This window comes from Rana temporaria, chromosome 5, assembly GCF_905171775.1.
Source record: "Rana temporaria chromosome 5, aRanTem1.1, whole genome shotgun sequence".
In the NCBI taxonomy this organism is placed as follows: domain Eukaryota; kingdom Metazoa; phylum Chordata; class Amphibia; order Anura; family Ranidae; genus Rana; species Rana temporaria.
The window spans coordinates 79616559-79634604 of NC_053493.1; the positions used below are offsets into that span (position 1 = coordinate 79616559).

General features: G+C 41.5%; 1 protein-coding gene across 1 annotated transcript in view; it reads right to left on the reverse strand.

The window, feature by feature from the left end:
- Positions 1-18046, reverse strand: part of NUB1 (negative regulator of ubiquitin like proteins 1) — a 98523-nt gene that overhangs the window by 21492 nt on the left and 58985 nt on the right. The window contains exons 9-12 of the mRNA XM_040352751.1: positions 16940-17126; positions 10241-10348; positions 9660-9812; positions 4509-4655 (exon numbers count right to left, since the gene is read on the reverse strand). Of these exons, the coding sequence (XP_040208685.1) occupies positions 4509-4655; positions 9660-9812; positions 10241-10348; positions 16940-17126 (595 nt within the window). The remainder of the gene's footprint in view (positions 1-4508; positions 4656-9659; positions 9813-10240; positions 10349-16939; positions 17127-18046) is intronic.

Below are 18046 nucleotides of genomic sequence, written 5' to 3' on the forward strand. Positions count from 1 at the left end.
ACTACCAAGAAATAGAGGCCATTCTATTGATTTATCATATTGGAAACAGATGGAAGCCTCACTAAATACAGCCTGGGAGAGGAGAGGCAGAAGAGTTATGACAGATAACTGCTCATACATTAAAGGATTAAAAGGAAAGGTCATCACTCTGAGACAGAAACAGAAGGGAGAATAGGGTGTGTATGCCGAATCAGACCTCTCACCAGGGTCAGGGATTCTTCTTCAATTCTAAATATTTTCTTACACAAATATACTGAGCAGAAAAGTAATATTTATTAATCATGTTACTAAAAGCGTATCTAAACCCAAGTAAAAAAATTTGGTAGTACTTGCAGGGTGACAGCCGTACTGAGCAATATTGCCACCCTAGGTAAGGGACTGTTCGGGCTACATAACACCTTCCTCCCTTCTCCATACCAACAGGGAGAGGCGTTTTGTAGTTCACAGAGATAGCAAGGAACAACAGTCCAGAGGAAGAGAGTACAAAAATGTATAAGCCCACAAGAAACTCAGGAGAGGGAGAGAGAGAGAAACACACACACAAATTATCTCTCTCTCTCTCTCTCTCTCTCTATCTACACACATACATACACACACACACACACACATACATATATACACACACACACACACACATACATACAGCCCTCAAAATTTACACTCGCCTGCTCGCATTTTGCGAGTAAATTTTGAGGGCTGGCAAGTGTGGGCTGCTTGGGAGCAGGGGGGGCGAGCAAGGAGGAGAGCCGCGTCGCCACTGATGTTGCCGCCACCGTCTGGTTGTTCAAGGCGCGGGGAACATTACAGCTTTAAATTCAATAGCTGTGTTCCCCGCCGCGGGCGTTATCAACAGCCCCTCCCCCTTGTCCAGGCACTTAGATAGACAGATCGCCCATCCCAGGATTGGACGGGTGATCGGTCTATCAAAGTTTCCCGAACAAAGGGGAGGGGCTGTATATTACGCTTGCGGCGGGGAACACAGCTATTGAATTGAAAGCTGTTCCCCCGTGCTTTGAAGAACCAGGCGGCGGCGGCTCCAGCTCCTCTCTCTTACCCAGCATAGGCTGTAATATAGGGACATCTGGCTGCAATGTGGGGACATTTTGCTGCACTGGGGACACGTGGCTGCATTGGTAGACATGGGCAGGATGCATTTTTGGGCACGGATAAAGTTGTTGTTAATATTTATTTTTATAACTAAATTCTGCATAAAATATTTAAGTGTCATTTCATGAGATAATTTATGAGGGCGTGTCTAGGGGGAGGGGTAGGGGGCGGGACATGTTTATGAATGACACTTATTGTTTATGAATTATTTACTTTTTATATCTATACATTTTTAATTTTCTATATTAAATATGGTGTAATTTGTGACACCTAGGAGAAAAAGCAGATATCTGCACCTCCGGTGTCTCATTCTGCCTAGCATAAATTACGTGCCGTCTGACATCTCCGTTCCCAGTCCATGCTTGTTACAGGGAAATGCGTCAGTTTGGAGAGGATCTCGTGACGTCACCATGTACCAGCTGGCAGCCTGATAGCGAGTAAGCTGTGTACCGCTTTGTATTTCTTTGTTGTGCCGAGGAAGATTTGTAGAAATAAAATACCATAATTTACCGCACTATCAAGTCCTTTTTTGTTTTTTAAAAGGCTGAACATCACTGGATGGATAGCGAGCCGAATTTTTTTGGGGAAAAATTAAAAAGTTGATCAAAAGGTTATATCATTGAACCGTCCTGGTGGTCACAAATGGAGAAAAACCTCAGATTCCTTTGGAAGTGGACCTGGGTGATTATCACAGCCGGTTGTGGATATCAGACAAGTTTGATCCCTATAACCCGGGGTCCATCGTGCCGGGTAAGGGGCCATCTGGTCTTTTTGCTTATTTTTTTAGTTTTGGACATCTTTGTCGGGACTCTATATCATATATTTCATATCGTGTGGATATTGTTTATTGTATTGAGGTGTTTATTTGGGATCACATGTGGGAATGAAATAGATATGCCTCCCATAGTGTAAATCGTTTAAAGTATCAATGGCTTATTAAATGTCAAATGAATGCTTACATCAATGAAAGATAAAAAGCACAGTAAAATAAAAACTATGGCATTTGATCGCTTCTCATGTCTGCTATTCGGGCCACGCCCTGTGCGTTACGTCACGTGACTTACATTACACATATAACTTTTTCTGTCTTAACCTTTGATCCAAGGCATGAGGAAATGATTTGTGTCTGTATTCAAAACATTCATGTTTGCAACAGAGAAATTGTTATAAATGGTAAAAAGAATGAAGCAGTAATCTGTATTCCTGGCTTATCAGATCTCTCTGCTCATTTCGTTCTACTAAAGTAACATTTTGGAAACTGCTTAATGTACTTGGCACTCTGGTGCTGATAAAAAAAAAAATATATATTTTTGTTCTATTAGAAATGTGGAAAGCCAATATTGTATGGAAGGACAACTCACAAAAATGTTGATGCTAGATGGGCGTCCTTTGCATTTGATTTAAAGTGACTGTCACATGTAAAATAAAAGAGCGGGTACCTGTCAAAACTGGGTACCTGCTTCCCCCTGAAAAAAAATGACCTGCCAAATTGCAGAGGAGGGACGACAAAGTGAAACTTCCGCTTTTTGGGTGAAGCTCCACTTTAACAATACAAATACAATGTAAGCACCTTGAGGTAACTCTGTTAGGTGTCAAAATATTTTTTGTGAAATTGATGAACCACTAGTATAGGTAATAAAACATTTTTTTTTAAATGTCAGCCTTTGGAATTACCTGGATTTCTGCATACAAGTCTTGTAAATGAAGTCTGATCCTATACTAATTAAGGCAGTCTGAGCCAACCATAAACTAGCAGAATTCACCATGAGAACATGCAGAAAACCATTGCATTCCATTTTAGCACACAGAACTGCTGCGGTTTCTCATAAAATTGTTCCACAAACTAAAGTGGAGAATGCATGGTTAATGGTTTGATTTAATAACAATGTCTGAACAATTAGTGAACATTTCTAACATCATAAAATTGTTAGGTTCATCCCAATGGTGGCTCTAAACAGAAAGTACCATAATTAAAATCAACATGTGAGTCTATGAATGGAGGAGTCGAACTGTGCATACAACTGTATATTTTGTACATTTAACCCAGCATCATAAGCATTTCACAGGTAAGCTACCTAGAAAAGGGAGTGTTCACATGGATCTTTAACCGCTTCAATACTGGGCACTGGGCACTTCTGCCCCCATCCTTCCCAGGACAATTTTCAGCTTTCAGCGCTGTCGCACTTTTGAAGACAATTGCGCGGTCATGCTACGCTGTACCCAAATTAAATTGTTATCATTTTGTTCAACAGAGCTTTCTTTTGGTGGTATTTATTCACGACTCCGTTTTTTATTTTTTGTGATACAAGCGTAAAAATATAGAAAATTTTGAAACAAAACAATATTTTCTACTTTATATTTTAAAAGAAATCCAATAAAATCTAATTTTGGCAGAAATGTAAGCCAAAATGTATTCTGCTACATGCCTTTGGTAAAAAATAAAAAAAAATCCCGTTAAGTGTATAATAATTGGTTCGTGTGATCACGGACATATGTGTAGATGATCATTGGGACATATGTGGAGGACAGGTGTTTTTACTGTGTGGGGACACTGGGCTGGTGATCAGTATGTAAAGAAAGAAAGAAAGAAAAAAAAAAAAAAAAAAAACACAACAACAGCTCATACTCACTGATCACTGGCCGGCTGCAGCGATCCGCTCTCCTCACCGACAACTTCTGTGCGAGGAGAGCCGATCGCCAGGCAACCGGCTCCCTATTTACATGACAGCTGCGATTGGACACAGCAGTCATGTGATTAGGAGGGCCAATCACAGAGCCCTCCTGCTGATCGGAGATGCAATGTGTCCGGGTGACACAAGCGTACCGGGATCACGGCGCTGCGCGGGAAACGCGCATGATCCCCCTCTTTCTGAGGGACATTCCTGAACGTCCATTCAGAAGGAGGAAGCTCCTACTCGGTCGTATATGTGCAGTGGCCGGGTGGGAGGTGGTTAAGGACCATGGCGTACATGCTGGAAAAAAAAAAAAAAACAACACCTCTCCCAAAAAATTATTGATACTTAAAAACAAAAAACACACACACACACACACACACACACACACACACACTATATTACCCAAAGGCCTCATTTACACTTACTGTCAGGGGACAGTAAACATGGCGCATTACAATCTATACCCTCTGTCAAATTCAGAGAGTAGTAATGCCAGCGATCAAGACCCATTCAAGGAAATGGCTAGGCTCACGGTTGTATATCCATAAAAGAAAGAAAATCTTAAAAAAAAAAAAAAAAAAAAGAAGGAGGCATTTAGTACATGACAATATCACTTTCTGTATTCCCTGTCAGCCATTCCTGTACCACGCTCTGAAAAACAATCTACCGTGTATTGTTTTCGAATACCATCTTGTTTATTTGATCACAGGGAGAACGAAAATGTACCTGGACTGCCCGGTCAATGTTCCCACTGGCCTGACTTAAGGCCTCTGCAGCAGCAGACTCTGAATACCCCATCCCACGCAGAGTATTGATCTTGTCCAGTCTTTTTCTTCTCTTCTCTTTCTCTTCTTTTCTAATCTTTGCCTTTTCCTGAAAATTTTATAAAACATTTTGTTTATATTATCAGCCCAACAAGAAAGAAAGTAGGGAGATTCCAACCAAAATCTTAATCACAAGATAGCTTTCTGCTTTTGCACAACATTTGTACACAGAGGACTTCACTTCTATTGAAAAATAATGTTCACATTCATACAGACCTAAGATTTTTAGATTTCAGTATTTGATAAGAATCTCATTCAATTAATTGAGAGACTGTCAATCTGCCATACTGCAAAACATGAAACGTAATTGCAGAGCTGAAGACGTTCTACTATAACTCTAGTCCCCTCTAAAACAGTGCTATCTATTGCTACATCTAAGAGCCAGTTAGTGGGGAAAATATTAATTTGATCTCCTGCAGATTTTGTAAGTTTGCCAACTTAAAAAGAAATTAATAGTCTACAGTTGTAATCATAGGCATATTTTAAATGACAGAGATAGAATATTAACCAAAAATCCAGAGAGAAAAAAAAACACACGATACAAATGTTATAAATGGAGTGTCAGATCAGTGAGTAATACAAGTATTTCATCCCCTACCAACCAACAATAATTCTGTCTCCCACAGACTGGCTACGGTACAGCATGTACGTGTTTATGTGGTACACAGATTAGTCCTGTCAATTTAAGAAGGTGCTCCTAACAACAACTCTTTATGCGTATAAAAGACACCCATCTACAGAATCTTTCTTCCACTCAAACCTCACGATCATGGGCAAGACCAAAAAGCGGTCAAAGGCCTTTAGGGACAAGATTGTGGACCTGCGACAAGGCTGGAATGGGTAACAAGACCATCAGCAAGAGGCTTGGTGAGAAGAAGACAACTGTTGGAGCGATTATTCGCAAATGCACACTTAGGGCTCTTTCACATGGACTGTTCAGGTCCGCCTGCCAGTTTTTTAGGCGGACCTGAACGGGCGCTCCATGCTTCTCTATGGCGCCACGGATGTCAGCAGTGACATGCCAGCTGACATCCGACCCGCCAAAGTTTGACCGGAGGAAAACCCTATTTTCCATCCGTTAGGCGGATCGGACGACAACGGACTCTACCAGGGGTTGACAATATCCGGGTGCCAGGTTGCATTGGCGACAAGAAATTGTGACCTGGCGCTCGCCAGTTATTGAGGCCGCGGCCTCAATTACCGGCCGCGGCAGGGGGCGCACCGAGGCAAAGGATACTGTGTCTCCGTGCGCCCCCGCCACACGATCATGGCGGGTCCGCGATGGCCGGTAATTGAGGCTGCGGCTTTGCGGCCTTGTGAAGTCCCAAGCTCTTCGAAAGCTTCTGTGAGCTGGCGCCATCTGGTGGTGGCCGTTGGCATTACATTACATTGGCATTGCAGCAATTATAATGCGTGTCATTTTTCACTGCCATCTCCTTCCCTCTAATTTGAACCCCCAAACATTATATATATTTTTTATTCTAACACCCTAGAGAATAAAATGGCGATCGTTGCAATACTTTGTCACACCGTATTTGCGCAGCAGTCTTACAAGCGCACTTTTTTGGGAAAAAAAATACACTTTTTTTAATAAAAAAATAAGACAATAGTAAAGTTATCCCAATTTTTTTTATAGTGTGATAGATAATGTTACGCCGAGTAAATTGATACCCAACATGTCACGCTTCAAAATTGCGTCCGCTCGTGGAATGCCGACAAACTTTCACCCTGTAAAATCTCCATAGGCGACGTTTAAAAAAATCTACAGGTTGCATGTTTTGAGTTACAGAGGAGGTCTAGGGCTCGAATTATCGCTCTCGCTCTAACGATCACGGCGATAACTCACGTGTGGTTTGAGTACTGTTTACATATGCGGGCGCTGCTCATGTATGTGTTCGTTTCTGTGCGCAAGCTCGTCAGGGCGGGGCGCATTTTCTGGCTCCTAACTCTTTTAGCTGGCTCCTAGATTCCAAGCAAATTTGTCAAACCCTGGACTCTACGGTCCGTCGTCATCCGATCCCCATAGGGGAGAGCGGCGCTCTGACAGGTCGGTCCCTGCAGTGTGCAGAGACAGACCTGTCATCTGCCAGCTCAGCGGGGGATTGACGGAGCGATCCCCGCTGAGCAAAGCCCGGACACGGACCGTGTGAAAGAGGCCTTATTGAGATCCTGTAAACATCGGTGGAGTGACAACTCTGTCCAGGCTCTAAACAGGATATGTTCATAAGACCTTTTTATTCTACAAGTCAATAAGATAAGGTGAGAGTGTACGCAATAAGAGGTGGTAGTGGTGTTTTGCCAAGTGGGAGCTTTTAAAAGACTTTCATGGGACACTTGTTTTTTGACATTTGTCAACACACATACTTTTCATGTCTTCATCTGTTTATGGCACATGTGGTATGGATAATCACAAGAAGGTGGTGAATATTTTAAATGCTACAAACATATGCTAGTGTTTTCAAAGAACAGGTTTCTAATTTGAACACTGAGGCAGTCAAATTTACCCCTTACATGTCCTGCTTAGTAGTGCAGCATAATGATTGTGTTTTACAGCGCTTATCATTTGTAAGAATACAGTCACAACTAGGAGCGCACCATTTCACTGAAAACTATATACACCAGGGGTAGACAACATTAGCACTCCAGCTGTAGTGAAGCTACAAATCCCCAAATGGCATTGCAAGACTGACAGCCACAGGCATGACACCTAGAGGAAGAGGCATGAAGAGATTTGTAGTCTCAGCACAGGTGCAGTGCCGAAGTTGCAGACACCTACCATATATAGTCTAACCTGTAATCAAATGTCTCACTGCACTGATTTAGCAAGGTTGTTAACTGCACAATTCAGAACACGAATACTAGGAGAGACTTTAAAGTGGTTGTAAAGACTCAAGGTATTTTTTACCTTCATGCATTGTATGAGCGAAGGTAAAAAACCTTCTCTGTGCAGCTCCCCCTCAGCCCCACTAATACTTCCCTGAGCCCCATCTCAATCCAGCGATGTGCACAAGACCAGTGTCTCTCCCAGGTCTCATCCTCATTGGTTGAGGCCATTGGCTCTTGATAATCACAGGCAGTAAGACATTGAGGAGAGATCGGAGGCAGGGCAAACCCAGGCTCCCCGTGTGAATGGACACACAGAGCAGTGGTTCGGGAGAGAGCCTGCTTGGGTTCCCCCATAGCAAGCAGCTTGCTATGGGGTCACTCGGCAGGAGGAAGGGGCCAGGAGTGCTGGTTGAGACCCAAAGAGAGAAGGATCAGGGTAATAATAATCTGTGCAAATCCACTGCAGAGAGCAGGTAAGTATATAACATGTTTGTTATTTAAAAAAAATATATATCTGCCTTGAATGTCACTCACTCTGTGCTTGAAATCAAAAATGCATGTCAAAGTTTTAAAACCCTGTCAAGTGTTGACCTTTATTGTACAACAGATTCCCTATAAGATGCCAAATAATGTTTCACCTCACAATTGTTCTATTATAATATATATATATTATATCTCCATCCAATGTAGGACAATAAAAAGGTCCAATATTTAATTTGTTTGGTTACTGGTAAGTTGAGTCACATGGAGATTTTGTATATCTCTCCAGTGGTGAAATATTCCAACACCGATACCAAGCATCCTCAGATGTCACACTCCATTGGGGGATACCACCATTTGGCTCAGAAAGGCCATAGACATAATAAGGCCAAATAATGGGGTCCCATTCACGAATAGGATTTAATAAATAAATAAATGGGAAGTTCAAGTGACAGTTTTGCTGGAGCCTTATAAGTGGAGAAGGGGGATGTAGACTACAATATAACAACTTCTGATAAATCGTCACTGGATACTCTGCCAAGATGCTAGGAAAGTGATTCAGACCATCGTCATCCTTCTAAAAACTGAAACATAATTTTTCAGTGATGTCCAGAGACCAGACACGAGGAAATACCTCTGATGAGTGAATCATACATTAATAAAATGGGTTACTTTCAGTGACCACTGATGGGATGAAGGAAACTAATCCACAGTTTCATCTTTCTCAGTCTTGAAATGCATTTCTAGGCAATTTTCTTTCAAGTTTTGGATGTTGTGGAAGGGTGAGGACCCCTAGCAAGTTTTTATTGCAGTATGGTTCCCATCAGGGAGATTCAACACTGTGCTTGTCCCAATACAGTTACTGAAATCGAATGTTAGGGGGGAATTCATCCCCCCCCATTTTCTCTAGAACAAAAGGTAAGAAGAAATGACACCTTTGCTGGGGACAACTAATGGGGGGATTTCCCCTCACTTTGGGAGATCTAATCTAACTTCTGTTCCATTCCTGAAGCTAAGAGAAATGTTCCCAATGGTACACCAACAGCAAAAATAATAATCTTTCCAATCAGAAGGTTATGAATGCACTTATGTCCAAGTTGTATTGAAGTGTATCTGTAATTGTGCACTTCGTTTTTTTTCCCTGGAGCTTTATACGTATTTTAGGATTAGAGAGGTTGTAAAAGGTACATTTTTTTTTCCTAAATAGCTTCCTTTACCTTAGTGCAGTCCTCCCTCACTTACCTCATCCTTCCATTTTGCTTTTAAATGTCCTTATTTCTTCAGAGAAATCCTCACTTCCTGTTCTTCTGTCTGTAACTACACACAGTAATGCAAGGCTTTCTCCTTGGTGTGGACTGTTGTGCTCGCCCCCTCCCTTGCACTACAGGAGAGTCAGGACGCTCTCTATGTTGCAGATAGAGAAAGGAGCTGTGTGTTAGTGGGTGTCCTGACTCTCCTGTAGTCCAAGGGAGGGGGCGAGCACGACACTCCACACCAGGGAGAAAGCCTTGCATTACTGTGTGGAGTTACAGACAGAAGAACAGGAAGTGAGGATTTCTCAGAAGAAATAAGGACATTTAAAAGCAAAATGGAAGGATGAGGTAAGTGAAGGAGGACTGCACTAAGGTAAAGGAAGCCATTTAGGAAAAATAAATTGTACCTTTACAACCCCTTTAACTATATATCCAGTGTATTCACCTTCTGCCAGCCTCTATTTAGCAATAACTAAACATGATCTTTGTTATACCTCTCGTTTAGATGAAATATGGTTGGCAGCATGTTCCACATTCCCGTAACATGCTCGCAGTGCCAAGCGTGCCTCCTGAGCTGAGCATCCCAATTGCATTAAGGTATCTACTTTTGCTGGGTCGATGGAGAGCTCATTATACAATCGGCTAGCCTAAAAAAAAAATAAAAAAAAAAAAAAAAAGATTAATTTTTCACACAGGGAAAGAACTTTGTCAATGACCATCATAAGCTTGCAATTGAAGGAGCACTACATTACATGGCTTACTTTAATAAATAACGTGTAATGTACAGCTTCCAAATAAACAACTAATCAGCAATCAAAATCAAATAGCTTGACTTCTGTAAGTTATTAAAAACCCGATGTTTGTCCAGGTCTGGTTTAGGGATTTTGACCTTTCTCAATATAAATATAAAAAATCCAAACATTTAAAAGCAGAATGGGATTGGGCACATAGGCATTTGTTTGCAAACACAAATCAGTGTGAATGCAAAAGCAGCCTAAATGCAGAAGAAACTCGGAAGCGTCTCAAATGCAATACTGACCCCCATTGTAAAAGAAATACACTTTCATTATCGTACCTCTGAAAATTTTTGTGATGCTTCATTGGCTCTTCCATTGTGGTAATTTACTATTCCTTGCAGAAGATTAAGTCTTAGAAATAAAACTCTTTCTCTCCCGTAACTGCCCTGTAACAAAGAACACACTTGGTAACAACAAACGATAACACAAACAATGAGCGTGCAAAAAATAATGAAAAAATGTTTAGTCAAAAGGTTATTTTAAAAGAGAAGTATGAGCTTTTTTTGTCATACTTCTCGTCTGTGACCCAGAGTCAGCCAGCACCGCGCTAAAGTCTGCTGTTGGCTGACATCAAAGTGACAGTCCCAACAAGAACATTGGGATCCTCCCAGATACCTGATCGGAAGCTGGCTCTTCCTCTCAGCACACTGTTGAGAGCCTGAGCCATTTTTTAAATCACATGCATCTCCTTTAAAAAGGACTTTTAAAAGTAAAGCTTTTCTATTCTATTCGATTTTATAGGGAACATCTGGATGTCAATTGTGCCAAAAAAATAAATAAAAATCTTCCGTCTTGAGTGTAAAAAAGCAATGCGCATCCTTTTACCTTGAGCATCATAGAATGAATATCAGGGTAAAATTGTCCATACAGCTTTATTGGTTCACAAAAAACACCCACTTCCAGGTTTTGAGGTCAAACAACCTCCCCCTTCAACAAGACTTGAGATGGAGTAAGGAATAACTGAACCCAAGGAGAAACCTTTTGGATTACTTTGTAGAAGTAAACTCTTCTCCATGGGTGCCTTTGTTCTTGCCAGTGATTAACGTGTCAGCATTACTGGCAATAAATAAGCTTCACAAATTTTATGAGAGATTTGGTAATGCCACCAATGTGCTGCTCAGCATTGTCCTTGCTGGAGGGGAAGCTGTACCTGAGGACACGCAGTGCCAGGATCTCCCTGCTTCATTCTGTGGATCTGTACTTTTCCCCACCACCCCGCTACTTCTTCATAATTACCCCACCAGTCATCAGATGAGCAGCTCTACTATAAAGAAGCAAAGCCCTGCCTTTAGCAAGACACAGTGTGGAACAAAGCATGGCAAGTCAGGAATGGGAAAAGATTAGTGCAGGGAGACCACAGGCAATTCAGATTACTGGTCCTTTGCCCTCGGCTTGATGTTAAGCACTCCTTCCGCAGTACTGGTCCACACAAGTACGCCTTGCACAAAAAAATTCTACAAGTTGAATACAATTTCATAACTTCTTTTCCATCCATTGATCCTACATGTTTTAGGAAGCTAGTCAGTTGAGCAGACGAGCTAAGGTTCAACTTGCTGCAGCAAATGTTTTAATCGCACCTCAAATTTAATAAAAAAGCTTTTAATGTTCCTAAACTGAATCAAATTATCTAAAACTGTTATAGAGGCCTCAATAACCGCCCACTACCTGTGACATAGAAACTGACAAAACGTGTGGCTGAAAGGAATCCAAAACCGAAGGGAAAAAGGTGCTACTACCCCCAAAATCCCCATATGAATATGGTGGAGATTCCAGACACCAGTGCCGACTCCTGTTCTATTGCCTTCCTTTGGGTGAAATCTCTGGTGTTCCTGCCAGGCGCTCTGCGTTCTATTAAACACTGACCACACTAAGCATAGAAAACACCTGTGGTTAGTTCTCTAGCTGGGAACTCTGTGTACTCTCCACTAAAGGGATCAGACTTGTCCTGACACGCCCCCGCCTCTGCACAGCTATTCACTGAAAGTTCAGAGTGCTGGCTGCTTCTCCCAACCCCCCTCGTTGTTGATCCCAATAGGATCCAGTGGACTGAATTTAAATCTCAAACAATTCTATCAGCTTTCCCAGCTATCTTATGTAAACTACAAAAGTAACTACTCCCCATGTAATAAGACTTCCTGTCCCACTTGGCGGCCCCTCCCTCTAGGCGATCTCCTGGGACATGTCCCAGGAGATCGCCTGTCCATTCCGGGAGCGCAGCAGGACTCGCACATGTGTAGTGCGTGCCCAGCCGTGAAGCCGAAAGCAGTCACGGCCAGGTGCCCAGAATGTGAATGGAGGCGCAACGCTTCGTGTGGTCGCATCGCTGGACCATGGAACAGGTAAGTGTCCGTTTTATTAAAAGTCAGCAGCTATACTTTTTGTATCTGCTGACTTTTAATAATCATTAAAAGGCTGGAACTCCGCTTTAACACTACACATAAATGAGCCATAACATTAAGATCACTGACAGGTAAAGTAAACACCGATTGTTACAATGGCAACTGAAAGTCAGTGGGATCTATTAGGCAGCAAGTAAACATGTTCCGATGTTGAGGTGCTGAAAGCAGAAAAAATAAATAAAAAAATGGCACTGAAGTTTGTTGTGTAAGGGACTGCAGAGACCAGTCAGGGGTGCCCATGCTGACCCGTGTCCACAGCCAAAAGCACTTACAATGGACTACAGAGCATTGGAAGAAGGTGGCCTGATCTGATGAATTACGTTTTCTTTTACATCATGTGGAATGGCCCGGGATATGTGTGTTTGCTTACCGAGTAAGAGATGGCACCAGGATGCAGATTGGGAAGAAGGCAAGCCGGGGGAGGCATTGTGATTGCTTTGGGCAATGTTCTGCTGGGAAATCTTAGGTAATGCAATTCCTGTGCACGTTACTGGACACCCCTTCATGGAAACGGTATTCCCTGATGGCAGTGGCCTCTTTCAGTTAGGATAATCATCTTGTCCAACACTGCTAAAATGGTTCAAGAATCGTTTGAGAAACACAAGAAGTTCAAGGTGTTCTCCAGCTATCAATCCATCGAGCATCTATGGGGTGTGATGGAAAAACAATTCCAATCCATGGAGCCTTGCAAATCACAGGACTTAAAAGGATCCGCTACTGGTGGTCTGGTGCCAGAAACCACAGCATACCTTCAGACTCAGGTCAGGGCTGTGTTGGTGGCAAAAGGGGCAGTTTGGGCAGCAAAGGGGGACCTACTCAATATTAGGTGGATTATCAGAATTTTATGCCTTGTTTCCACTGAACGGAACGGTTCGGGGTCAGTAAGTTTGGAACAGTTTAGAATGGACCGTCTATTCTCGTGAGTGTTTCCACTGCAAATCATAACGTCGGGGACCATACAGGATTTAGGAAAAATGCCTAGCGCGTCCACCAATCAGTGAGATGTATTGTAGGTCCGCCCTAATGGAAACCGTTCCATTTCTATGGCCCCACATCAGAAGCAGGGACTAGAATGGTCCGGTATCGGTTCGCTTTTATGGCACGCTTTCAGAAATGGAAACACCCAAAATAGCGAACCGAGATCCGCTCAGTGGAAACGAGGCATTAGAGTTGATTGGTGTATATATTTGGCAGTCTTTAGTTAGCAGGATGTTTTTTGATCAGAACATTGCAAACTATATGAACAAACTGTCAACAATAAGGAAATATGATGTCTCACATCATGCTCGTAAAGCAAGACGTACAAAATGTGTTTGGGCCAAACTTATTTTCTCTGCATTAAGCTGGCTCTCCCCAATTTATTTTTAGTGAACATGTATTAATAAATAAGTTTGGCCATGTCTGAGTGAGAGAATTTAATATATATATATATATATGTCACATCAGTATTACAGCACATAGGGAAATACCCCCTTAATGGTTCCTTTCTTACCCAAACTCGGTTTTAAAATTCTTATCGTTCTCAGTTTTAAAAAAACATGTCCAAGGAGAACATTTCCCGGAAGAGTCTGCCCCTTACATATTCAAATGATTTCCAAATGTGGAAGAAAAAGTTTGAATATTAAAGCTGAACATTTAAAGGGACAAACCCAACCAAAAACGTAACTAATAAGTAGAACCTAAACCAACGTTCAGTGTGTAATAAATATAAAATATAACATAATATATCACACACACACTCAACTGGATCAATCACTGTATTTGGTATAAATAATATTTCTACATTGCAAATAATTTACTAGGAGGTGTAGTAGAGCAATAGAAAAACCTACAGATCCAACAGTCATATGTGTAAACTAAAATCAGACAGCCCTCCCAAATACTCAGCGCTTGTGAAAACAGATAGTGCTTATAATAATAAAACTAGAAGATGAAATAATATAGCCAAACAGAGCGAGAAAAAAAACGTGCAGATCTACAATGCACCTCCCTGGATTTACCCCCAGCGGTGATTTGTGTCATTATACAACGCTCATTATCCAGCGTTGTCTGGTGAGAGTTTCACCTGACTATTGCACGAGTGGTGGTTATAAGGATATTACTGGATCTGCTCCGCAGGATCTTACATGCATGCTGCTGATTCAGAGTGATTGAATCATTAATTGAAAGGAGTGTATTCAAAATATTAGCAGTGTGGAGGTTCAATTAATGAGTCGTTCAGTCTGTGAAAAAACAGGTGGCCCTTATTTAAAGTGGTTGAAAACCCAACCACACAACTTTCACCTACAGGTAAGCCTAGATTAAGGCTTACCTGTAGGTGTCAAGAAATATCTCCCTAAATTTAACGGTTTAGGAAAATTAACAATAATGACAGGCACCGATGTCGTATGCGCGATCGCAGGCGCACTGAAAGTGACTGTAAGAATGGCATAACTTGGGTTAATGCTGTATTCCTGCACATGCGCGGGGGGGGGGGGGGGGGGGATCTGCCGGTCCCGCGGACATGCGCGGGAGTGACGTCATCAGCCAATCACAGCGAAAACAGGAAGAATGTGCAAGGGGACATGGCGGCAGCGGCGAACGAGGAGAACTATGGGGGCTTTGATTTCAGGTAAGTGGCACATAATGAGTTAGTATGCTATACATACTAGCTCATTATGCCTTTCTCTTGCAGGATTAGGTTTATCCCCCTTTTTTTGGGGGGGGGGGTTACTTCCTCTTTGAGGAGGGAGGCAGAAAATGTTGTACATGCTGGGTATAGTGCATGTCTCTCTGAAAATCTGTAAAATGGGTAGTTCCAGATGTTGTTCAGAGGAACAGCGTACTTTGATAAAATATATATATATATATATATATATATATATATATATATATATATATATATATATATATATATATATATATATATATATATATATATATATATATATATATATATATTTGATTGGAGAGGGGAAAACACAAAGAAGTGCACAAACTGATAGACTGCTCAGCTAAGATAATCTCAAATGTTTTAAAAATGGCAACCAAAACCAGAAAGAAGTGGAAGAAAATGAAAAAACTACCATTCGAATAGATCGAAGAATAGCCAAAATGGCAAAGACTCATCCAATGATCAGCTCCAGGGTGATCAAAGAAGGTCTAAAGTTTTTTTCTTAATACAGCACCAGCATACAGGTATGTATGATGATGTGTATCCCATTACCTGCAGGCAGTTTCTTGTAAAAATCTTATCTTCTGCACCTTATTCACAGCCAGCAAATACTGCTCTAAATGGCTGTCTTCCGATGTGGTGAAAGGTAACCGCTACTGAGTAAAGTTGCACAGCCCACTCACCCATACCCTTCTGCCCTTTCCCCCCCATTCATATTGCATTGCGTTCCGAGAATGAGCGGAGGGGATCCTGCCATTCAACTGCTCCTCCTTCATTCACTGAATGCAATGTATTGTGGGAGTGTTGTGAGTTTTTTGAATGGTGGAGAAAGGGGTGGGCAAGTGGTGCAACTTTTCTCAGTAGCAGCTGCTGCTGTTAACCTTTCCAGCACTGGAAAACAGCCATTCAGTTCAGTATCCAGCAGCTGTATAAATCATGTTTAGCAGAGGTAGCCACCTGCAGGATGAACATCATTACTCATACCTAATGTGTTTGATGCTGTGTCCTCCACAACCCGCAACAAAAAAATACTAAACTTCAGCTTTTAAGCTCAAATTAAGTTTAAACAAAAAAGTAGAAACATTAAACAGTAGCATTGAAATAAATTAAAGGATCACGAAAGGAAAACATTTTTTTTGCTGAAATGACTGTTTACAGGGTATGGAGACATAATAGTTAACTGATTCCTTTTAAAAACAATTAAAAATAGATAAAAATCAATCATATAATGTGCCTCTTAGATGCAAAAACGAAACTGAAACTAGTTTAGTCTTTGCATGTTATTTTATGCCTCTGTGCTGGACAGTGCCATAGAGAGTCATGGCTAGGAAAACTAAACTCTCCCATGACTTTTTTCATACGGAGCCAGACAACCAGGAAGTGTCCAGAACAGAGTAGTATTACAGCAACATCAGAGCAAAAACGAGCAATGAGGACATGAAACCAGGACTGCAGTAAGGTAAAGGGAGCTAATTATCTAAAAAAAAAAAAAAAAAAATTCCTTTAGTGACCCTTTAAGAGTTTTACTGTCTATAGGCTTTTAATTGCTCCCTAGCAAAAGCAACAGTCCCAGGAATAGGCCTAAGACTTCGGAGAAGGCTCTTCACTCTGTGAGAGCAGCAGACTCCACACACCCCCTTTCAATCTGCAAAGTTCACGCTATTAGCTGTCTGCAGAGCTCTTGCTTTTGCTGGAAGGACCTGGGATCATATACATCAATTCAGTAAGAGTGATTAGAGACATGCATGTTGGTGGAGTGGCTATAAAAAGGGTCATGCACCCAAGTGACGTAGTGTTGAGCGGGGTTGTCTGCTGATGTAAACCTTTGGATTAGAACTACAACTGAAAGCATAACACAGAGATGTAATAATGAAGAATGAAACTAAGAATACAAGAGCCTCACTAAATTCTAAGAGAAAACATACTTTTATGTTGACAAGCCGTTCATGATTCTCTCCATAGCATTTATTGAAGCACCTCTGGGACATATTTAGTTTTGAGTCTGCGTCATCCAAGCAGTCTAACTGACCCAGGCGAAAGTAACACCACACAATGTCAAGCTGCAGCACAGCATAATTATCCACGGAGTCCAACAGATCTGTCCCACATTCACTGAAATAAAATAAAAAAATACAGTAAGTACAGGAAAAAAACTTCATGTACAGTGGATAGAAAAAGTATACACACCCCTGTTAAAATGTCAGGTTTCTGTCATGTAAAAAATTAAAAAAATATTAGACAAAGATAAATCATTTCAGAACTTTTTCCACCTTTAATGTGACCTATAAACTGTACAACTCAATTAAAAAACAAACTGAAATATTTTAGGGTGGGGGATAAAAAAACTAAAAATAATGCGGTTGCATAAGTGTGCACACACTCTTATAACAAAATACATTTCAAGGCATTAAATATACCATGGAACACAGTGAACACAGTCATCACCAAGTGAAGAAAATATGGTACAACAGGAACATTACCAAGAACTGAACGTCCCTCAAAAATTTAGGAAAATACGAGAAGAAAACTTGTCAGGGAGGCTGCCAAGAGGCCTACAGCAACATTAAAGGAGCTGCAGGAATATCTCACAAGTCCTGGCTGTGTGGTACATGTGACAACAATCTCCCGTATTCTCCATATGGGCTATAGTGTAGAGTGGAAGCCTTGTCTTATGAAGAAAAACATCCAAGTTTGGCAACATTTTGCAAAAACACATCTGAAGTCTCCCAAAAGCACATGAGAAAATGTGTTATGGTCTGATGAAACCAAGTATGAACTTTTTGGCCATAATTTCAAAAGATTTGTTTGGCGCAAAAACGACACTGCACATCACCAAAAGAACACCATACCCACCATGAAGCATGGTGGTGGCAGCATCATGCTTTGGGGCTGTTTCTCTTCAGCTGTAACAGGGGCCTTAGGCCCCTTTCACATTGAGGAGTTTTTCAGGCGGTAAAGCGCTAAAAATAGCGCTGCTATACCGCCTGAAAAACTCCTGCACTGCAGACTCAATGTGAAAGCCCGAGGGCTTT